Here is a 25,123-nt window from a genome sequence, read left to right as displayed (position 1 = left end):
CAGCCTACCTCAAAGGAATAAAAAATTTTTTCTGACAAATCAGCCTTACATTCCAAATGTTAGACTGAATTAAGATTAGGAGCCCACTATTACTACAAAGTAGAAAATATCAAGAATCTTCAGATCTCATTTCTCTTCCCATATCCTTTGTTTCCTAATCCTTCAAAAGACCACTAAAAAGCAGCCTTACTTCATAAAATTGTTACTAAGTTTAGTCCCAGCAAACTAGTTCCTGCCAAATAGTACAGCCTTTTATTTCAGGAACAGGTTTCTGCATTTCCATTCTTAGCCTTTTATTCTTGCTACAATTATTTTTATCTGTTGACATCCCCCTAAGCTCAAATTCTATTTTACGTAAGAAACTGAGTCTGCTTCATTTAATTCTGAAATTGTATCCGTACTTGATGGTGCTGAATGTTTTCTCATTAAGCAATCTCTTCTTTTTTTAAAAAAATAAAGCCACTGCAAATACTAGGATGGCTAATTTCTACGAATCAAGATTTTAAAATAGAATCCCATTCTTTCAGATAACCTAACAAAACAAAAAAAAATCATAGCATTGCCATGATCTTCAAAATACAATTATATGCTTTTTTTCCCCTTCCTGTTTTGAATTTTAAATTAAATCTGGTAAATTATGAATGGAGTAATAAGTGGAAAGACACTTGTTTGCAATATGTGTGAATGTTTGGGTTTCATTTCTCTTCCTCCCCTTCCCCCCCCCCCCCCCACCACCAAGGACCATGGAACTTGCGAGTTATCAAAGAAAGCTGTAGGAGATCTCATGGGCCCCAATATTTTTATTTGGCGAGGGTTCAGGGAGGAACCAGGGAGGGTAACAGACCTGAAGCAAAAAAAAACATACGTATTTCAAGTTACGCATGTTTCCACTGTTGAGGACAAGGCAGCCTGGCTTTGCAACAGCAGCAAACAGCTGCACAGCAATGAGTCCATCTCTGCTGACATGACAAGATCCCTGGGAATGTCACCACATATAACATTTCTTCTGCAGTAACAAGGGGCTTTTGAGAAGAAAAAGCACTCACTAGCTGTCCAGAGACAGTCCTCAATAGAAAATATTTTTATTATCAACCTGTCATTTTGAAATGCCACCTAAGTAGATTGTTCATAAATGCCTTACTCTCTGGGTAGGACAGTAACAGGAACATAACTTTCAGAGAGGCACAAAGTCAAGAAGGTTCTAAAAAGGACCAAATCAGAGGTGGCTCTTCTAGATCTCAGTGGCAGCAGTATGGGTACCAGGCTGAGCCATCAGTCAGTACCTAAACTGTAACATTAAGGTAAGCTAAGGCCAAGCAACAGCACAGATGCATGTGGAAATGACAGAAGAAACCAGATGTAGCAGTTATGTTAATCCAAACATCAGTCTAGAGTCTTATACAGACTGTAGCTTATGTCCACAAAAAAAAAACCTCTTTCACACTGACACACAAATTTGCTCGGAAAAAGTGTCTTTCAGTACAGAGTGAATTATTTCCTACATCAGTTCAGAGCAACCTCTCCTGGTATTTAAGCAGTCAACATCTGGCCTCTCACATGTACGGATGAGACATATGAATAAAGTGAATGACAGTAGGGATGGGTTATCAAGCAGCTAAAAGAGTGTTTGCAATACAAAGAACTGCAGAAACAACTGCATGCGTCTGATCTAGCTTTGGAAGTTCCCTTGGTCTCTCAGGGGATGACTCCATACCCAAGGTCATGAAGAGCTCTTCCTGCAACTCTGACTTCTGAAGAGAATGTCAGTTGAGGACAAGCACATTTCTTTTAGACATTGCTTAACACTTCTCAGCTTCTATAAAGTGTACCTTCAGAATTATTAAGTCGCTACTCGGACAAGCTGTTTACATAGCTGTCTACCCACATAACTACTTTAATCGCAGATTCCTGTACCTTGTTATATCTTTGCCTGTCGGATAGAAGAATCTATGTCAACAATCTCTTTTTATTCCTTATGAAAGACCATTAAACACCTGATTTTTTTTCCCTTTCAAACTACACAAAATGATCTCCTTGACTTGCATTAAAAAGTAGGTAATTTGTCTTTTTACTATTCCCATGCAAATCCACTCCAATAGACTATTACTGTTTTGTTTATAAGGCTTGTTATTAAAATATAAATGTGTGGCACTAAAAATATATTCTACTCATATTAGAGCTTCCAGAGGGGGGTAAAAAAAAATAAAATCAAAATTATTATACACAAATCTTACTGCCATTTTGGTTTTATTGTGAATTAATGTAGTTCTTCATAAGCAAAAAAGGAGTGTAGATTTGCACAGCCTACTGAAATTAGAAATAGCACCTGGCTGATAAGCGGGATTATATTTTGAGGTAGCAGGCAACAACTGAACATAAATACATTATACAGTGTTTCAATCAGTGAAAAGACTATTCACTACAAAATGTCCTGGAAAAACACTTTGATATTATGAGCATCTCCTGCTTTCACACCCGAGTCACAATATACTGCTCTCTCCATCACCTACAATACAGAGTAGAAAACCCTTGCAAGCTTAGGTACATAGGAACGGGACTGACCTTGTTTTATGTCTTGCCTAGAAAGTGCAAAGTCTAGTGCTAAAAACACTCTTCATTATTAACTAGAAAAACAATTTGATAAAAAAGGAAAAAAGAAACCAAACTGAGTCCCCTCAATCTATTGACAGCTCTGCGGCAACTCTTTTGTAGCTCAAGTTGAAAGGGATGTATCTCTAAAGAAACCACTCAAATTAGCAGCTTACCTAATATGCAGAAGCTTGCCCACCCTCAACTTTTTTTTTTTTTTTTTTCTGGTGCTGAAGGTGCAATACAGCTCTGCCAGCTAGCAGCTGGGCAGCCACTAGCCAAAGGAGAACAATGTACTCGCCTCCTCCTCCAAAGTGTTTAAAAGAGACAAACAGCAAAATGGAGCAGGCAGCAGGGAGCCAGCACAAGGCAAGGGGCTAAAGCACATCCCACAGACTGGCCTTGCTGTAGCCCACAGCCACACTTTTCACGGTCATGTGCCTGAGACTGTTAGCTGCTGTATTAATTAAAGGTCTCAGAAGATTCCTAATAAGCAATTTCTGGCCAATCTAGCTGTGGCAGCTTCAAATGGTACTGCTCCCCAGTGGGTTATCCCTTTCTCCTGTGGCCAGCAACCTCCCCCATGGCAGAACTGTACTAAATGTCTTCTCCCAGGAGCTGCGTATACCCTTGGGCAAGGGAGAAAACCTCCATGCATTCTCTTGCTCCTGTTGGGGGCAGGAAAGGGATTTTTTCAACTGTATTTTATTTCTAAAACTAAACAAACCCCTTAACAAGGAAAATATTCTAACAATTTAAACCCCAAACTGTGAAGCTTAATGAGTACTAAAATCAGTTAACCTCCTCCCACTTCTCACAGTCTTCTATTAACAGAACTTTATAATAAAAGATAAACACATAAGGGGGCCACGTAGAGGAGCAGCCACCTGATCAGTAACAGAAAGCAAGCAATAGCATACTACCAGTGAAGATTAACATACCGTCATATCAAGTCTGCTCTGCACATGTCTCTTCTTGGGTAAGGTGAGCAGCTGTTGCTGCAAAACATACAGCTGTCTCTGCCCACTGTTATTCACTGCCAATGGTTGTAGTCTTAAAAGTTGCCCATAAAAACGTACGAGCATCCAGCACAGTGGCCAAACACATTTGGCCTGTTAGCTATTGACCCTCTCAACTGAGAATCATAGCTGGAAATTGGAGATTCATAACAAGAACATGCAGCTACAATGCAGTTACACTTCTTCAGCAGTTACCTTTTTCCTGGGTTTTGAAATGCATGATCTTTACTCGGTGAAGGCCACCTAACCTCATAGTTTATAAAGCCTGTATACCAACGCTTCTGTTCATCCTTCTCAAAAGCACAGAAGAAACCAGCAACTGCCTTCACTTACATGGCAATTAGACGGCAACCCATTACACAACAGATTCAGTGAAATACTTGAATACTTAGCTTTTGCCAAATGTTAGAATAACATTGACACCTATTTACTGGCTGAAAGTAACATTTACTACTCAGGATTAACCCCCTGCGTCCCTCCAGACCTCATCACTAGTCATACACAGAGCTCAGATCAAAGAAAACATTTTCTATTCTTCAAATGTAAACTCAAACAAATCTGAGCATTTTGAAGTCCTGCACCTACCACTACTGCCACTGCCAATCTCTCCTCAAATGCCATTTATTTTGTAAGCAGGGCTTACAATTTTTTGACTGATCTGGAGATTTGCAGAGGCAAAGCCGTACATGTACTTCTTTTCCTCCTTAACACCACCAAGCTAACACAGCTGAAACCTACTGCATGACAAAAAACAGACTGCATACATTTTAATACTGTAACATGATTTCTGTTTCAATCTAAAACGCTACACTTAAAAAGAAATGGAGCTGCTACTTTACCCATTGGCTGCAAACCTGGCTGTGTAGGAAGCCTCCTCCAGAGAGAAATGGTGTTAATTACTGACAAAGCACCCACAGACTGGTTGGAGCCATTTGAAGCTGAACACCACCAGGCCACCATGTACAAAAGCCTGGTCCATCAAGCACAATATCTACTTGAGTTTCTGAAAAAAATCTGGAGCATTTTAAATAAGCATACTTTTACCAGAATTCAATCTCTTTCCTCCCATCATGACCCTTTCTTTATGGCACGTATAGCTCCTCAATCAAGCTATGTTACTATGAAAGGGGCTGAAACTGAAAAAAATTGAAAAATAGATGTGATAAACCTGAAGCAGTGCTTGCTTTGGGGTCTCTACTGTTGCGTTATGCAGCTTGGCATGTATGTGTGAAATAAGGAATACTTGGCAGTAGTCTTTTCAAGGGTCAACAGGCAGGCTGGTAGGGGTTTACCCTCCCCCACAGATGCCTGTCAGCACCTACATATCTACACCCAAGTCTTATGACCAGTAACTTGCTAGGATCATCTACCGCCTAGTTTTGACCAGAGAAAACTCTACGTCAGCAATGGCTGCCATAGTGAGACCACAAGGCAATGCTAACTGGTAGCAAACTCATCTACACTCAGCTTGCTATGAGAACTGGCACTTACAATCATAGAATCATACGTTATTTATGGTTGGAAAGGACCTTAAGATCATCAAGTTCCAACCCCCCCCCGCCATGGGAAGAGACACCTCACACTAAACAATATCAACCAAGGCTCTGTCCAACCCAACCTTGAGCAACACCAGGGATGGAGCATTCACAACTTCCCTGGGCAACCCATTCCAGTGCCTCACCACCCTCACAGTACAGAACTTGCTGTTCATCCAGGCTCTTGCACAAATTGCCTCTGAAACTGTAAGAGTCTGGATCACCTATAATGCAAATTAAAAACCACACACACACTGCACACACACATGAACCTATCTCCCTATTCCATTTATATAATGTGACCTGCTCTAGCAGGGAGAAGAATGCTGCCAAATGAGTCCACTGAACTGACCAGCCTGGGGGCCAGAAGACTGCCAGACATGTCACAGCTGGGAAGAGGAGGGAAGAAGAATCCGAGAAGACTGTCTACCTCCACACTAACAGCCTGCCATTACACTGAAGAGCTGCAAGGTCAAACCAGACCCTTAAACTACTAAACAAACTGGGGTTCCTTACAACAGCTACCCTTATTTATTATGCTTACTTGCTTAGCACTCTTTTTGTTGCCACCACTGGTATGAAATACACATGACCTATTCCTCTAGAAGATGACAAGTTCAAGTTTCCAAAAGAAACAATCCCACCAAGACTCCACAAGCCATAAAAAAATAAATAGCAACTGACGTATAATGCTCCATTCAAACACTACAGGAAATGTGGTATTCAAAACTCACTGTATTGTATAGAGCAAGTTCCAAACACAAATGCTTCACTAACCAAATGCACCAATCCCTAAAATCGCTTCACTGCATATACCACCAGCTATATAGCCCAGTATTTTAAGAAGACAAATACTTGTTTTGTGGAGGGAAAAAAAGCCTACATGAAGTAAATGCTAAAGTTACAGTGTTCAAATGTGTATTTTAGCACAAGAGTGCCATTAGTTGTGTACACAGCTGTGAACAGACAACCGAAAAGTTTGATTTTGAAGAGCTGAGGCAGCAAACCTATAGATCCCACTTCAGTCATATCCCTACTCCTCATCCTCCTCATATCCTTTGTGTACCCAATATACCTGGCATAGGATGTAGGATGCCAAGATGGCCTGGACTGAGGAAACATTACATATTCAGCTAAACAAAATAAATGAAAAGGGAGTAAAAAGATGACATCAAAACATTCAACATGTTGCAGTGTGGCATAAAAGAAGGAGCCCAGAAGATGTCTCTCTGCAAAGAGGAAGCTGGGGGAGGAAAAATAAAAAAATATATGAAAGTCTGTGTTGTGTGTAAATGGAAACGAAACAGGAACATTCTCCTCCACAGCAACGGCAGCAAGAAACGTAGTATTATTTCAGTGATGCATGAAGAAGAACTGAAATGATGCCTTGTCTTCCACAAAAGGCATTAAAATATCTTTCATCTTGGCTTCCGTTTTTTGGACTAGGTTTTTTGTTTTTTTTTTTTGTTTTAACCTGAAAAGTACCAAAGGCACCAAGTTCCCTGCTATTATGCCTGAACCACCCAGCTGCTTCCCAAGTGTCTGAATTCCCACAGCCAAAAACTAGCAAGGATTCCTCAAAAAAATGTCACCCACAACACTCAAATGTCGTTTCTTGGGACCAGTGATTTAGTAATCCCACTTATTTCTGAAGCTGGATGCATGCAGTGCAGAAGAAACAGGGACAGCAAAAAGGACATGCCCTTCTGGCCCTTGCCAGCCCCAAGAGGCGGGAGATGTCCCCTCAAACACACTGTTGGCTGCTCCTGCAGCTGCGCTGTGAACAAGAGATGGTTTAATGCAGGTTAAAAACATAAGAACCCTCAAAAAAAAAAAAAAAAAAAAGCCTCAATCCATCTTCCAGTATTATTTTTAACCCTAACCAGCTCAAGAACCTACTCATGGTGTGGCTCTGCAAGCAGCTGTGTCAGGATGGCTGAGGAACATGGGGACAAAGCAAAGGCAGAAGGCAGCAAAAATACCTTAAAATAACATGCAAGCAACAGTAGTGTGAAACAATGACCACTGTCTCCCAGGATCACACCTACAGTGGATGTCACCTAAATTTGTAAGCAGAAATAATTTTCAAACATGCATTTTATCTCATAAAGCCAAAAGTAAACACACAAATATTTTTCCCCTGACCAGTGGTAGGACGTAGTAAGCCTTATGTTTCTACCAGTATGGAAGATAACACAGATTTTATCCTGATACACTGGAGGAGCTATTTGGGCATATGACTTATTTTGCCCAAATGGCAAAGTTTATTGCTCAGGGGTAAAAAAGGTTGTGGGGACCAGTGGTGGGGGATTCAGGAACAGGGAATTTCCAAGAAAGCGCTACTCTCCTCACCCCATCAGGCTTCTCAGGGGAATGATAAGGTTGTGTAGAAAACTTGCTTGTAGGAATACTTCCTTTGTTTGAGAGAGAACTTCATTTTATGGTTAATTTTGGCTTGGGACAAGGATGCGAGAAGTGTGAAGGAAAAAGACTGAGAAAGCATTTTTCTGTTTCTCTCTTTTAAATGTCATTTTTCAGACAGACTGGTTTAGTTCTTACTTCATACAGAGGACAACTCCCAGCCTCCTGCATTCTCAGCATATTTTTTATAATAGATTGGCTGGATTCGTATAATTTTAACCCACATTATGCACATTCAGTACTCACAAGAATTCAACAAGGACCTCATAACCAGCTTCTAGGAAAGAGGCTGTAACTTGCTACAGCAGTATCTCAAAGTAATCTTTTGCAACCGATACCCACGACATGCCTTGCCATACAGCTTCTCTTCTCAGAAGCATCTGTATTATTCTTTTCTCTCCCCCTTTTTAACTTCACATGGTTTCATTCACAGAAAATTAAAACTAACAACACTAACTACTTTAGCGATGCTTTTCTTGAAATTACACACATATGTATTGACACATCCCTGAGAGGCCAAAGCTGGGGGAGGAGAAGGGAGGGCAAGAGGAGGAAGAGTCTTACGGCACTTTATTCAGCAATCATCTACTGCAAAAAGAACTGCTTTTTCATGTTTTCCCAAACAAGAAGAAGAACCATCTATACCAATGGATGAAGCAAAATTTCCTATACTCTCACTGTTACTAGAAGGAAGCCACACTGGAAACCTGTTTATGGTAGGGCAGTATGTGCAGCCATACCCTACAGATAACATAATCACAACCTTATAGCAAAAAGGAACAAAACAGAAAGGCTGTATTTTAATCATAACGCACTACTGACCTTTTCCTTGAGGGCCCTTCTTCAAAATCTGAAGAACTAACATCGTTGCTTGTTGAAGACACTTGCGATGCATCGTCCTTCTCATTCTCCAGCTGTTCTGATCCCGGTCCTAATCCTTTAGATTGGCCATTAGTGAGAAGTCCTGCAAAGGTGAGAAAGTAGTACACAATATTCGAAACCTGCATTAACAGTGCCAAATGGATTTCATAAAAAGTCATGTGTGACACTAACAATAGGGAGCTGACACCCAATGCAACCATCTTGCAGAGATATACTGATAACACTGATTTTGTACAGAGGTACTCTGATAAAAACCTGCCTGCCTTTGTGTTCTGATTTGGTTAACTGTAAGGCCTCAATCCCAAATAACCACACTATGTGTGGTTGCAATAGTATTTATAATCCTGTCACATCCCTCATTCAATAAGGACACAGCTTAGTCAAATTCATCCCTGTTTTACAGAACTCCTGTAGACTGGCATAGATGAGAATCTTTTGCATTTATCTGTAGATCAATATAAAATTAAGCTGCCATTTGGTCCAATTTGTCATCTTGCTCTTCATTCTGCTGCTTCCAACTACTGCAATTTATGATCCTTAGTAAACAAAAACAAAAAATCCTCAGTCCCAAAGGGGTGAACATCAAACGTCTGTTTCTCAACTCTTTTGTCCAAGTGTCACTCATTTACACAAACTCCAGACTGACAGCAAAGGTACACAAGGCAGGGAAAATGTCTGCCAGAGCTGGTTTCCTTTTGTGCCTTTTCTCTTCTGGAGGAATACTACCGCAAGCAGAGTCACACAGATGGAAGACACCACTGGGCCCTAAACAAGCATAACTTTTAATAGATTTTGCTTATTCTAACTACAATACAGTATGACTCCTACAAACAACAGTAACATATTCTTCAATAGGCTCTTGGATGACAGGGAGTAGTACAATTTTATCAGCTTAGTATTAACTTGGGGTTTTTAAAACTTATTACCAGAGGAGCTGCAGTTTTATCCAGGAAAATGCTTTCTCATCTCTCCAACAAAATACTTGCAAATGGCATTTAAAAAAAAAAAAAAAAAAGATATTTGTTTCCTTTATTTCCTCAGAGAAACAGTGGTAGGACTTACCTCCCTCTTCCATTTCAGTCCCCCTTTCTATAATTGCACCTTAGAAAACCTTGAGGGGTCCAATGCCTTCCAGTATACTCCAGGCAGCAAGGCTGGTAAGAGTGCTAACCCAAAGATGCTTACAGCAGTTCAGAACTTCCCACCACAGCTGCATCAGCAGTACACCATTTCAGGCCTGCTCTCTGGAAAATCAGTTTAGACCCACCAATGCACTTACTCATCGCGTAACTGAGCATTCAACCAAGCCTAGCTTCAAAGAGACACTGAAGTATAACCAAAGCAACTGCAAGGCACCTCCTCTGGCAAGCTGCCTGCTCTAAGTCCATGCACCTTGGCCACAGCCAAAAGCTCCCTCCCCGCCCAGCCATTCACTACTCGCTTGCGCGCTATGACTGCGTGCAATGCAATGTCTGCCAGTGGGCTTCGAACCTTTCAGATTCCAATCTAATCGCTCTGATTTGATCACCCGTTTTTAAACAGCTTAATTCAATGTCTACATCATATCGCTACATCATATCACTCTTCTTTTTCCTATCAAAGTTTGCTCTTATTCAGTCTGAACTATACCAAATTTCTCTTGGCTTGGAGTTAGAAGTGGCTACATAGTGGCCACATGCTGCAGCTTTCATACACTGTTTTACAAATACTACCTACAAAACATAAGCCTGGATTATGTTTTCTAGGGAAGATGCAGTGAACTGGTAGTTCCATTTTTCTTTTCCTAACATAAAGCCCACAAAGCAAAAGCTGAAACTAAGCACCAATTTTGGCATTAAAATCTCTTTACTAGCCAGCCTAAAACTGGCAGGGAGACATGAAATGACCCAGTTTACATTTTCACTCCTTTTTTGTTAAATACCTTTCAATATTTCCTTTCCATTAAAGAGCTTTCAAAGTGTGACCCAACAAATAATACAGATTTCAGTATCAGCGCATGATACCACAACAGGGTTTGTAATGAAACACAATGATGCGATGTGAGGTGATAGCATCCCTTCAAAGCATTCCCATGGAAATGAAGGTGACCTTTAGAAAACATAGAATAGATTATATCCCTATGCTGATTCCACCCTCACTAGAAGCCCTAGTGCCCAAGTTTATTCTTAAAATTAAAAAAAAAAGCTTCAACTTTTGCTTTGCATTTTTCCATGAAACCACTGCTGATAAAATTTACAATTTTTGAACTCCAGCGGAGTCTAAATCAAGCATATCATTTGAGGCCTGATACTCAGTAACTTAACTCTTACGGCAGGATTTGATTAGGTTTTTCCAAAAGCAATATTTGCTTTGGAGACTTGCCACATGTAAAACCCAGCAACCTGAAGTATACGAGTCAGGAAAATCAACTCTCGGACTGTCAACTTGCATGCACTTGGAAGGCAATTTTTATTCATCCTTTCACCCTGCCAAGTTATCAGTGCACTTGGGAGACAAGAATGATTTGTGTCCCTTAAGGAAAAATACCGGTTGGTCTACTATCATTCATGATAACCAGCACCATCCCAAAACACAGCAATTTTGCTGATAACTGAAGTTAGCTACTGTCAGCTGAAACTAATTAAAACAAGTATCCTAACACAGAGGTATGAAACAACTGATACTGATAAATAATGGGCAGGGTGTCATGTTCTACAGGTTTTCAAGGCCAGCATAATTGCAAAATCCACTCTGAAGTGATAAAAGGCACAGACAGCCACAGTCCACAGCCTCCTTCCAAGCACTGGAGAGCAAACACATGCTGAAGCAGGCTGTTATAAAGTTTACTGCCACTCAATCATTTTTATATCAAACGTGTTAAGTTTGCCCCTAGATACCTTTTTCTTCAAATGCCATTGCTGCTCTCTCTAACTGCAATAAACCACATTCTTTTCTGTGCATCAGTTCTAAAGAGTCTGGAGGCCCCAGGATGGTGTGGGGACCCCAGAGCTGTGCCAAGTGGCTAAGTGATGCTCATGAACCCCCATCACCATGAGCTGGAATCAGATGGGACACAGATCTGCTGGTATACTGCAGGAGCAGTCTGGCACATGTCAATCCACAAGAGTTTGACTCTCCAAAGTCAATCAAGCTACTGGAAGCAGTAGGCATTCATGTTTCTTAAAAGCCAAGTGCCGCAATAGTAAATATAAAAAGGAAAGAGCAACCAAGCAAGGAAATACACTTTTGCATAGTCTGAAGAGCTGAACCACTCTTTAACCCTGGCTACTTGAGAGCACCCAGCAACAGTCGAGGAACCAGCAAGCCATCAAGAGCCAAATAAAATCAAAGGGACGAACAGTTCTCTACTGCTTTTCCATGGCTGTGCCCTCCAACAGGCACATCACTATGCCACAACCCCTGGCTCATGGCAAAGCCTGTGGCTAGTGACATTCTCAGCTGCCAGAGAGCTGGCAGCGGCTGCCTGTCCTATGCCCACTAGGCTCATCCCAGGCCCAGCTCTCACTCCCTCCTCCACTGGCATCTGGAATCACAATCAACCATAAATCCTGAATAACTAAGCAGAATAAATCAGGGTTGATAAAAGTAAGACTTTATCCCTGTAATATAAAGTGTTTGTTTTAAAAGTCAAATTAGATTTTTTAATATTTTTTAAACTAAATCTCATAAGAATTAAATTTGAAAGTACAGCAACTTGGATTAGAAGTCAGTGTAGGATTTCACATATTAAAATGACATGTGAAATAGTAATTTAGGTAGAGAGTGAAGCAGCACACATTTGCTGCCAAAGTTTAAAAGGAACTGAAACACTGAACAACTCAAAGTCACTGAATAAACACTGCTTTAACCAAGTCAGTAATAGAGAATTATTTAATTAAGTCAGAAAGACAGGAACTCACATATCAAATGACATCTATGGTCCCTTGAATATACTGTCCTGGCTCTAACTGACCAACAATAGATATTTTAAGAGAAAGGCCAATTACTAATTCCTGGTAATTAAAAAAGGTGGCTTAAAAGTGAACCATGGAGATCGTAACATCCTTTCTAAAATGTATCTTAGGCACACCAGCGTCAGCTTCACAGTTTTGCTGCGCTCTTTTTTAAACTTCCACATAAGCTGTGATAGCAAACTACAGTTTTAGTTACATCCTGCTTAAGGAGACACAAAAAAAAATTTGCACTTATCCACTGATTAGCTTCTTAACTGCACTGAGAAAAAGCAGCAAATGTGAGCATTGTGTGCACTGTTACAAGCAGGGAAAGCAGAAAAGTCCTTTCTGCCTTCTGCATCCCAGTCATTATTGAAGAGACTTCTATCACCACCTTTTATTTGCCTTACACACACTGAATGTTTTCAAATCTGTCTGCAGCTACAAGTTTGTTTTTTCACATGCAGGAAGGGCTCTGCAATGAGCTGAACTGTACCCTCGAGGATGATCCAGACAGAACACAGATATCATAGCTTTACAACCTTTGCAGAGCATGCACCATCTTGTTCCCATTGCAGCTCACTATCTTTGCTGCTTGACTGTAGCTGCTAATAGAGAGGATGTCTTGCTGAGTCTTCTCCAGCAACGGTCAGGTCCCTTTCGCAAAAAACAGTGTGTGTAAAGAACACTTAAATCTGCTTAAATGAGCTTACTTCAGGGGGCCTGCACTGGCTCAAGCAGACTGCTTCTCAGCCTACTAAGTAAGACTTACTATTCCAGTGCAGGCAGGCCTTAATTTATATTGGTACAGATTCACTAACCTTACCATTTTTGGCAATACACACACATAATTTCAGCAGCAATCTACAATTGCATGCTCAAGCCATGATCGAATCCATCTCTGGTCATTTGGAGAGATAGATGACAGGCATGTACAGGGCAGGTCTTGGGAGCACCTGAACACATGATGCAAAGTCACAGTACCTGGGAATGCACCAATACAGTAAAACACCATGTAAGTAAAAATACATAGGATGAAAACAGAGAAGGAAGAGAGACACAGAAAGCCGTAACAGAAGGGAATACAGGAAAAAATGCAAGTAATGGTTTGGGGTTAGTTGTTAGTTGGTTTTAAGAATAGATGAGATTACAATTACTGGCACGTTCTTCATTATTAAAGTTACTAAATGATCAAGAAACCAAAGGGAAGCATCTGTACAAATCTCAGTGCCACATGTTTAGCTGAACACAGTGGTTGGGTGAAAGGACTTACACAATGTTCCCAGTACACTGTTTCTACATCACTTACTCTAATGACAACCAGGCACCTGAGCAGGAACATTTTCATGTTCTTGCAAGACATCAACACCTATTTTAGTTCACTATTTCCCAGTCCTAAGGCTTAAGAAAAGTGATACTCAATTGTATTTCCCATCAGTTCTCACAGTGAGAGGCAGCCCACAAAGACATCCCATGAGAAAAATCAGCACACAGTCCACACAACACAAACAAGCCAGAGATACCAAAAGCATTAACTGGCCTAAATAGGGGGAATTTCAGCATGACCATATTCACAGCTTTTCCTATGGGATAAGCACCTAACATCAGCAGACCCCCATGGCATAGGGGAGACATACTGCAAATCTCAGCTGTATGTGAAATATGTAACTCTGTTCCTGGGTGCTTCTTCACCACACAGGGACACCCACTTCCCACTGCCGAGAGATACTGGTTTGCCCCCCGCAGGACCCTTCTCCTTGTGCTCCACCCTGATCCCTGCAAGCTGAACCACTTGGGGGTGGTACAAAGGCTGTTTCCAGGGCAATTGGCAAAATAGACAAACACAAGTTATGAGAAGTTAAAAAGTGGATTAATCGAAGCGGCACTCTCCCTGTGCCGGAATGACAGTGATACTTAACGAGAGCATACAACAGCACAGATTGCAGATACATAGGCACAGAGCTACAGCTTTGTTTACGTAGAGTAATGCGCCTGTCCAAACTTCAGCTGCACAGTTTTGGGAGTTGTACAGGAAAGCTTTGTTTTAAAAACACAAAAAAATAAAAATCAATCAACCAATCAGTTATTTGCTTCCTTTTGCACTGTCCCATTTAGGAGTGCTGCCACAGATGCCAAGGTTTAAGTCACCTAAGTCTTAAGTGACTTAAGTCAGTTGCTGAAGTCAAGAAAAGCAAGAAAGCGAGGGGTGTAACTGCAGTGTTAGAAAGCTAGTGGCATTGACCATTCCACACCACGGTCTGAAAGGTCTGTGCTACCTGAACACAGACAAACTCTTGGGTATAACCGCACCACAGAAGACCACCAACATGAGTTATATGCCTCAAGTATGGAGGGTGAAAAAATCAGTTCCTTCAGCATTAAGTATTTACTATAGCTCTTAGTTTCATGCAGGCAATATTCTGTTTGAAAATCAAAATAAAATGAACTGATGGCTCAGCTACACCTAGTTTTCTTTCAACTTAATAACCACAGGACTTAACAGTTTATTGTAAGCTCTAACACTATACACAAGTTTACTTGCAAAATATCGTTCGTAAGTTGTCCTGACCCATTTTGCAGAAGTACTAGACAAACATCTGCAATGCAATATAAATTCACATCCCGTTGCCTGTAATCCTAAATTTATCTTCTACCAAAAATACCCTTATATACGAGACTATGTGCTGAAACACTACGAAAATCTTGGTAGGCATGTTAAATAAAACCATTAATCATTTGATGCCAAGTTAAAACATAGCAGTCAGTACCTCTAAAACATCTGCACTCTGCAGTAATCAGCATACAGTACAGAGTTACTGTATTTAGCTGTTGTGTAGCTATGCACAAAAGATAATTTAGTTTTATAGTGCAAATGCCATCTGTCACATTGTCACAGCATGACAAGGTATCATATTACATATTAAAGAGACAACACGCCTCAAAAATAAGGCCTATTTTCATGCTGTGGTTGTCTTAGAGACTAAAGGAACTAGGGTTTCATGACAGTAAGATAATTTAAAAACAAAACGAACCAAAACATTTTTCTATGGGATAAGAGACACCAATTCCCTGTCCATTTTTATTTAAAGGATAGCTGTCAAGAGAAAGCTATTTTGATCTCATTTGGTAATGCAAAACCACAACAGTTTTCTGTCTCCAAATAAAAAAGCCACAGCATGAAACAGTCGTTGTTTATACCACATGATGCTCCGTGTTGCCACCATGATGGTAATTAACAGTACGTGGGCTTTTCAGTTGACAAGCCACTGGACATTAGGTTGATTGTGGTACATAACAGAGCATATGCATAAAGCAGTAATGTTATGCCAAAAACTGTTAGCAAATAGCTTGTACAGTCTTCAGAAATTACTAGAAGAGTGCTTTTATATGTAGATATACATCATTACTATGGAAGCCAAGCATGAATGACATTACAGCACAAGATGTGTTTGTCAGCCTGTCAAAGACAAGATAACCAAAGAGAACTGATTAAATAATACAGATTGAAAGAAGCTCCTTATTCCCATTACATCTCCATCCAAAATCGCTGTTAAGCAACCAAAGACATTTATGTGACTGCTTCCTGCATATGAGCCTATTATCAAGTACCTGTTAGCAGCATTAATTGAAATTGTATTGTTCTGGTGTTTCAACACAACACTTTTAAGGGTGTTCTCCATTTTGTTTTTTGGATGAGGGTGGTATTAAATTCACAGAAACAAGAGTATAACAGCAAAAAAAATTATCATAATTTAATTATCATCTGAAGTCTAGACCTGTTATTTCAGGCTTATTTTAAATACATCTATTCAAAGGGACACACCTCTCTGATTAAAGATATTTCTCTGCTTTTAAGGATACAACGAAATCTCCAAACCCCTGATTCCGCCAGGGGATCACACCACCACTTTCTGGCACCTTATTCTTCACAAAGCAGAACAGAACCAATCAGCCTGAGCTCCATGCTGGTGTGGCCTAGATGAGGGAGGAAACACGATGAGCAGTAGGGTAGGTATTCATACACAAGTGAAGGAGATAGCAGCAGTAATGCAGACTCCAGAAAAAGCTTGGGGAACAAACAAATCTCTCCTAAACCACCTTCCTACAAATGCAAAGCTAAGGCAGAGTTTAAAACACAAGTAAGTACCTTGACACCCCCCCCGCTTTTTTTTCGGGGGGGGGGGAGGGAACAGGACCCAAGGAATTTGGGTCTTTTTGACCCAAATTGCCAGGGCTGTCCTGAATGAAACAGAAAAGAGAGGAGGAAAGAGAGCTGATGGCCACCACCCTAAAAGCTGCTTCCTATCTGTTATATCGGTACCATTGTGCTATCGAGCTTCTACCAATTGCTCCTGGAGCTGTATGATAAGGGGAGAGCAGCAGCTTTTGTAGTAAGTAGGTACCAGGCTGTGTAAAGGTCATTAAGTTTTGACAAACAGAAACACAGTGAATTTTATAGTACCATAAGCACTCCCTATTAGCACTGGGGAAATGAGCACCGCATTCTATTCTTGCACACTGACAAGAAATCACAGTATCTGAAGTATGCAGTTTGCATACACCTCTGTCCCCTAGCCCCTCTTGACTGCAGTCAGAAAGCTTCAGAAGGGCTCCAACTGCCAAGCTATAGACCTCTGCTGTTCAGGGAGGTGTGGGTGGAGAAGGCATGAAGCCCTATGCAGCAGCAAGAGAACACCATCACCAAGAACGGCGCAGTCACTGCTAAGCAGTTGCCCCTGGAGAAGTCACCACCCCTACACACACCTCACCTCGCCCACCTGTAGAACAAAGTTAGTGAGATCTGCCTCCATGGTGAAACACAGGAAAGGGTGCAGACAGTAAGCACAACATCGAGCTGTTACTAAAACCCTTCAGTGGTGCGTGCCTTGTGTTGATTTTGGTGTTAGAGTGGCTTTAGCTCCCGCTGCGGAGAAAAAGTGCCCTTTGATTTGCAGATACGCCAGAGACATCTGTCCTACAGGACATTCTCTCTTGTTTCATAATAACATATGCAATCTGGAAACAGAGTTAAACATGCGTTTTATTTGAAATCACAGGCACAAGCAGGTCCACAAGTGTAATTTATCTCTATTTAGTTCATGGATATTAGTGATAGAAGAATCAGCATAACCACTGAGAAAGAAAAGTCTAAATTCTCAGGTATTAACAAAATTATCAGTGACATCCAAATAAATTATTCTTTGGGGTTTATGCCAAAACCATTATATCTTGTTTATCTTGCCTGTTCTGGGGAATTTTATGGCTGAATGGAGAACCAGTGGGGTAACATCCCATGAGATGAGAGAGTAAAGAAAACTCTAGACATGCCTGTGAAAGCAAGTGTTTCATTTTAAAATGTTTTGTCCCTTCCACTTTTATTTGGTTTGTATCTATTTGACAATTACTTGGAGAAGGGTTACTGCATTGGCTTCCCAAGTATTTTCGCTTGTTCTTTACAAATGTGAGGGAGACAGCACGGATTACTGCGGTAAGAAAGAATTAAGTAAAGAAGGCTAGTCAGCATTTTAGCTCACATGTAGGTCTTTGTCACCTACATGTGAGCAACAAGGAAGGATAATTCTTTCCCTTTCTGAAGCACTCTTACAGATCCATCTTAACTGTAAAACAGCGCTAGCAGTCCCAGTCTTATAGTCAGTTATTTCTCCCCACCTCGGCATCACAGGGATGTGCTTTTAGACTCAGTGACATACCTTACCCCATTTCAGAGTTCCACTAGGAATGGCTGGACAAAGGAACAATAAAATCCACGCATCAAAAATCCCCATAGCTTGACGCCGAGGGACTAGACTGATATGTAAAAATACAAAATAATTTTAAAAAGACATTCTGGTATTTTAAGTAACATGAGAAGAAAAGCTATGCCAAGAGCAGGTCTCCAGACAACAGCTATTCTACACTAGAAAGTAAAAATTAGCAATTGTGTCTCCACAGAGTATAAACGGAGGAGGAAGAAAGAAGGTGAAGGCAAACACAGTGGGGCAAGGCAGAGCCTGCTAATTGGAAGAAAATACAAAATATGAATGTGCAAATAAAACAACAAGGGAAATAAAAAGGCATGCAGTGTCTCACTGCTAACAATGAATACTTGGGTGCCTGAAAAGGGAAAGATGTGCAGCTAAACCCCAGAGGCTTAGCAAGGCTTGGCTGTATTTGTTACAATTTCCAGGAAACCCTTACAGGCTGTATAATCTGAAAACAGGGTATCTGCATGAAACTGGATAAAACACCAAAACAGCATCTTGATGAATATGCAATATGCGCTTTTTCTCTAATGAAGCACAGTTCCTAGTGATCTGCAGTGAGGGATCACACAAACAGGCCAGGCTCACAATCTCAGCAGACAGAGGTAATGAAAGGCTCATTTCTAGAACCAGTGTCACGGACAGTCAGCTTCTTTCCCCATGCAAAGCAGCAGAAAAGGCCCAGGGCAGCCCTCTGCTGCACCCTTCAGTGGGACCTCAGCCCTTCTGAGGGGTACAGAGAACTGGCAGCAGGCATTAAGCCTGCATCATGGCACCAGCAACCTCCATGCTCCCCCAGAGATCAGGCCAGTGTTTCTCTATTTGCAAATAGGACGCTGCAAGAACAGGCAGCCTGAGTTACTGCTTTCTCAAGCGAACCAAATCAGTAGAATAAATTTAGGGCTTGACTTCTACATACACCTCAAAAGGGAGCAAAACATCACTCTGGAACAGGAGGAGGGTTCTAGTCCAGCAGTGTGCTGTAGGAAGAAGGATAGGGAAAGGATGAGAGAAATGCCACAAATCCTTTCTGGGGAGGTTATCCTCTGCTTAATTGCTTCTAATTCTGCCCCTCTGTGACAAAAGTCATGAAAGGCAAATGCTGAATGACACACTTCTAATTGCGTTGTCTCATTTGATGTTTTAATGCATGCCATTGAGGATTTGCCTTTCATGACTTTTGCCAGTAGCATGGGCAGCTCTCCAGACAGTGAGAAGAAATGCGACACAAGCTATGAAGATCTTGTTTGCTGTATGAACCCACAGCCTGATGACACAGTGGCAGTGACCTTCCTGCACAGCCAGCAGCCATGGGTATGGATACAGCTCTCTGCACTGGAGATGCTCTGTGAACTTGCAGCCAAAGAAAAGGAGGGGAGGGAAAAGTCATTCTCCTGTCCTGGGAAAAAAATAATTGTGCCAAACACTAGGTGTTTTACAAGAACTCCAGTTACATATGACAGATACTTGAATTAAACCATTTTAATTACTTTCACTCAACATTTTCAATAACTTTCTAGTCAACATGCCCTCCCTAACTCCGAGATCATCCATCAGCCAGCTCTAGGAGTCAAGCTGTCAACCTCTTTCACTGACAAGGATTTTTTTCTTTCTGGCATGCCACCTCCTTCTACTAAGCACTTGAATTATGAGCTCCAAGTTTAGCACAATTAAATATCTGCCGACTTTAAAAAAATAAAAATAGGCCACAACCACTTCTACCTACAACCCTCTTCAGCAATGCCCCAGACAGCCCTCCCTGCCCCAGGAGGTCAGGGCAGCCTGGCTGGACCGCAGGCAGCCCAAGCACTGCTGCCTCCCGCAACATAACCCAATGCCAGGGATGGGCCAGCGCTGCCTGCAGCCAAATTCCAAATTCCATGCCAGTGTGAGCACTCACATACCTGCTCAGAGCCTTAGCGTAGGCTTGACAACCACACCAGCACAGGGCCCTGTGACATCCCAGAAGGGGAGGGATGAAAGCTTCCCGAGCAATTCTCATACACTTTTTTTTTTTAAACCACTGGTTTCCCAGGCTTTTATCTCTAACCCTGAATTTCATCCAATGCTCAGTGCCTTGCTGCTAGTAGGGAAAGGAGATTCCCTTTGGGGCAAAACCAGCAAATGCTTTTTCTCAGAGTGAACCCTTCCCCTCAACACCATCTACCCAGTGTACTATTTATTTCCTTTCTTCACAGAAAGCAGCTACAAGGCACCATAAACCAACACAAAAACTCAAATACCTGAAAGCTTCTAAAACTCTGCCTCTGAACTTTTGGGATGCCTTCCTCCTTGTCACTGGTTTTACATCTAGCTTGATAAAGTGATTATAAAATTACAAATTTTAAAAAATTACTACTTGTAATTTTTTCATGTGTGAAGCAGCAATATGGTAATAAAGATTTTTTCCATACAGTAAGCAAACATATTTCCAAAACCAGGTTGCTTGAAAGCCACAAAACACACCAAACTCCCACCTATCTTTCTGTGAAATCAGTACTTGCACAACTGTGTTCACTCCCTCCCAGGAGAAGGGATTTCATTCTTTCTTTTGCTCTTCTTTAAAGTGGGGGTAAGCAAGCAAGTATCATTTCCTCACTTTCTTAAATTAAAGGCCGGAGGAGCACACTTCATGCTTAGCACGAAGAGCTACTCTGCCACTTTGACTTACCCCCCTGGAACCGGTTTGCAGAGCTACTGTCAGAGGAGGTTCATGTCAGTGACAGTAAAACATTTATGCCAACCAATGCAGACTGAACTCACAAGTGCAGTATGAAACCCGATGTGAATGAACAAATTGTTCTGCTACACGCGTGCACAGGAGCAACAACATTTCACCTCTACTAGAGCACCAAGCCTTTGCCTAAGGTAAGGATCCAGCCCACCTCCTTCACGATGCCGACAGCAGTGCCAGGGGTTGGCAGCAAGCGTCTCTCTGATGCACAGCAGCCATCTACCTGCTGGGCACATGCAGTGATAAAAAACACACTGGAAATAAGTCTGTAGCTGGAAGATGCTTAGGAGAAATCCCTGCCCTCCTGGACTGCTCCAGCACTGCAGTGACTGGGAAGCAGGTGAGGGAGCAAAGCAGGAAGAGCCTACTTTTGGCTCTCAGCTGAGCTCTGAGGATCTCACTGCAGGAATGACATGCAGGCCAAAGTAAGAGCAAGGCAAGCTTAAAGGCACTGGATAACGTAAACTTCAGCCACCTCCCGGAGTGTACACAGAGACAGTTTTCATTTTAACTGGGAGGATAACTGATTTTTGCCAGCATTAATGCGGTTCTCCAAAGCATTGCATATGAAACATCAGCACTGTAACCGCCTTTAGGGAAACACTTCTCATATGCCAAGCAATTTCCATCTGTATTTCTAGATCTTGAGACCAGCAGCTTAACCTTACTTTCACCTCCCTTTTGTGAGCTCTATGGGAAACCACAGGGGGAAGAGATGAGAGCTGGGGTAGGGGGCTAGCCATTTGAAAACCTGATGCTGAAGAAAGGGCTCTGAAATGTTAAGGAGACTTCCCGACACACCACCCCCAGAGGAGTTAAAGAAATTCCACCATCATGAAATAGTCTGCCTGCTATTAAACAGCTTTTTTTACTCACATTTCAGGGCATCAGAAGGGGAAGTGAAACAACATTAGCTGCTTCCTGACCTAATAGAAACCTTGGAACAACCATCAACACACACTTATACAAGACTATACAGTGATGTGTATTTAAAACAAAGCAAAGGAGATAAAGTATGCTCTTACAAATTTTTTTAAGAAGACCGATTCCTGCCCCCAGCCAAGAATTTGTTGCACAGAATTTTCCTTCCATCCATTCATGTAACCAAAGGCTGATACCTAGTAATGTATTTCAAGTACAGCATCAGGGAAATGGGGGTGAGGGACTGGAGGGAGCATAGGAACAGCATAGAAATGCAGGATGTATTAATGCAATAAGGGAGATTTCAAAATACACCCAGGAGGCTGTGTGTATGCTGAAGTTTGCCGTTGTATTACTACAACAAAAAATAAAAAACTGATTTAGGGCCAAAAGTACATTATTGATATTCAAAAAAAAAAAAAAACAACCCACTCTATTTCAAGATTACAATATTGGAGGAAAAAAATAAAAAGGCAACTAAAATGGCAACTGGAATCTTTCTGTACATTCACAGTACCCTATAAAATGCTAAAGGAGACATATTAAACTGGAACAGTTCAGGCAACGAAAGTCTTCCTGGGGTGAGAACATCTCCTCCCCACACTGTTTCAAGGCATCTCTACCAAGCCCAACTCAAGCTACAAAGACTATAAAATAGTGTTAATGCTTAGCATGCATTTAGCACTTTGCGTGTTAGAAGTGCTAACATACACACACACATCCTCATACCCCCAAAACCACCTAACAAAACCATGCTGAACAAAATGGGAGAATTCTGCCTGTTCCCACATGGGGTGAGGCTACAGCAACATTTATCCTGCAGTAGGAGATGATGTTCTCCTCTAAAACCATAGTCCCAGGTGGCAGCATGAGGCAGAAAGGACAGTGTCAATCACTCCATGAGTATTGGACCTACCCTCCTGACAGGAGAGGATGGAACAATCTAATAGGCAAGCAGCACTGCAGGGATGCTGTGCTCCGTTTTGGAAGAGGGGCAGTACATGGAACAGGAATTGTCGTCAAAGCTGTGACCCTGATCAGCCTGCAACGTGCACCAGGTTCTTGATGCACTGACAGCCTTTGCTTCTTGGCACATCCAGGCCACCCAGATCAAGGTTTGACTCTCACGTAAAACCATTTATTAGCAACACCAAACAGCTACACAATGAAGGTGAGAATCAATGTGAACAAAAACATCATTTTAACACAGCACTACTACCACCCAACCCCTCCACTCCCACCAAAAAAAGACCCCCACCCCATTTAACAGTAAAAAGAAAACATATGACTAGATCCCAAATAGCAAGAAGGATAAAAGAAAGAAGGAGAATCCAAATTTTTTCTCTACTGGTTCGTAAAATCAGAAGAAGCTTTGGCAGAAACTAGACAGATCAAAGTGGATCACTTGTAAAAGAACAGGGTGGACTTTTTACATTTTATTTCATTTCTTTCTATCTGCCCCAGAGATATTATGGAAAACGCTTTTTTGGGGTTGTTTTGGTTTGGGTTTTGTTTTTTTTTTGTCACTGGGGACATGAAGGCCTCATTGTTTTCCCTAAACTTCATATGTCAACACATACACATGCATAAAAAAAAATCCTTACCTCCCTTCTGAGACATTAAATCCACACAATGTTTCTTGGAGAGGGTAAAAAGAAAATGTAGGTCAAGATGTTGAGATATGGATTGCTTCTGAAAGATGAAAGCATAAGAGGACTAAGCTTTCATTCCTTGTGTTTCTTTGAGATTTCAAACAGAGTGTTATTTGATAATGGTTCCTTTCAGAAAATTGGAATTTAATATAGCTAATTATAAGTTAGAGAATTAATGTACAGTCAGTACTCCAACTGAGCTGGTATACCATGCTGATGCTTTTTACCAGCATGTCCCCAGTGCTTATTATAGATCTTTTCTCCAAATACTAAGGCCAATCTGTTCTCACATTAGGCTGGATGGCCCAGGAGTTTGTGGGAGGAGAGGGGCGGGGGGGGGGGGGGGTGGTGGTGGTGGTGGTGGTGGTGGTGTAATAAATAAATAAATAAATAAATAATTCCATGATCATCTCCACAACTTCAACACTGAGCCTGCAGCAAGCAGCCTGGAGTAGTCCTTGCACCATAGCACAGCAGGAACAGACCCTCCTGCTTCAAAAGGAGGACAAAGAATGAAAACCACAAATAGCTGGAGAGGAAAAGTACACAGAAAAACAGGAAAACAGATTTTCCTCCTTCCAATTAAAAGGGAGGAAAAAGTATGGTGGCAAACAATGAAGAGCATAGGCAAAGAGTTAGTACTCCTAATTGTCTGGTATTAACATGGAAGTATCTGAGAATTATTTGTCCTATGAGTAGTCAGAAGTTAAATATCCTGACCTACATTTCATAGAGAGCAAGCGGTATAAATAGGAATATCCCTCACGACAGGCACCAGCAGCAGACACAGCTTAATTTGGACTGAGAGCAGTTTCTCCGCAATTCAGAAGGAAGCCATGTGTCAGTGTTTCAGGGACCTACACAGGCTTGAGATGCTCTGTTTCTAGAGATGGCATGAAATGTGTCCAGGAACATCTGCTGCACATCACTGGTTAGTATGTAAAGTAAAACTGTAGCTTTGCATGGTCTTAAACACAGATAGTACTTCAAGCCAATTTTGAGGGGCAAAATGTGCACCACAGGAAGCTCTGCAATCTGTGACGTTCCAGCAGCTTTCCCATTGTTTTTCACTGTAGTTTCTGACTAAATACTACACCAGCATATTTATCAGTTCTCCAATGGATGTGAGCTCATGCAATGAAATCCTGCCACTGACCAAGGCATGAGCCAAATACTGCTGAACTTGGTACTTGCACCTGCTCCCAAGCCTCAAAGATGAGGAGTTCTTGCTTTTCCTTAACTTATTCCTTCAGGCTGCAGAATAGCATTCATTTTTAAAGAACACCAACCAACAACCTACTGAGGTGCTATTTATTGTGCTTGGTGCTTTAGGGAACTGAAGTGGTCTGTGACAAAGGGACACCAAAAGAGTACTTTTCCACTGCTTTCAACCTAAGTAAAGGAACTCAGAGCCAGTAGAGAAAACATCATCTCCTTCTGTCTACTCTCTGGTTCCTGCTGCCTGAAGAACTCGGTCAAGCTACGTCGGGAGGGAAGGCAGTCACTGAACAAAAGATCAAATCTATTTTCCTAAAACCTTGATAAAGTTTTCAAGTCCTTTGTACTGGCAGAATTTCACCTGGAAACAGGAACAGACAAACTGAAGAGCAGTCTGTCTTTCTCAGCAGTCTGTTCCTTTTTAAGTTTCCCTGCGAATTTAGTCTTCATGAGATTAT

General features: G+C 41.5%; 1 protein-coding gene across 2 annotated transcripts in view; it reads right to left on the bottom strand.

Annotated features, from left to right (window-relative positions):
* The window catches only part of JARID2 (jumonji and AT-rich interaction domain containing 2), a 222,718-nt gene that overhangs the window by 92,969 nt on the left and 104,626 nt on the right, over positions 1-25,123 (bottom strand). For both annotated transcript variants that reach the window (XM_057424216.1, XM_057424215.1), the window contains exon 3: positions 8,387-8,528. In XM_057424216.1, the coding sequence (XP_057280199.1) occupies positions 8,387-8,528 (142 nt within the window). The remainder of the gene's footprint in view (positions 1-8,386; positions 8,529-25,123) is intronic.

Source organism: Pezoporus wallicus, unplaced genomic scaffold (assembly GCF_028554395.1).
Source record: "Pezoporus wallicus isolate ANWC-B61680 ecotype Strahan unplaced genomic scaffold, APGP_CSIRO_Pwel_v1 contig_5485, whole genome shotgun sequence".
NCBI classification, from domain to species: domain Eukaryota; kingdom Metazoa; phylum Chordata; class Aves; order Psittaciformes; family Psittacidae; genus Pezoporus; species Pezoporus wallicus.
This window is presented reverse-complemented; position numbering and strand designations above follow the sequence as displayed.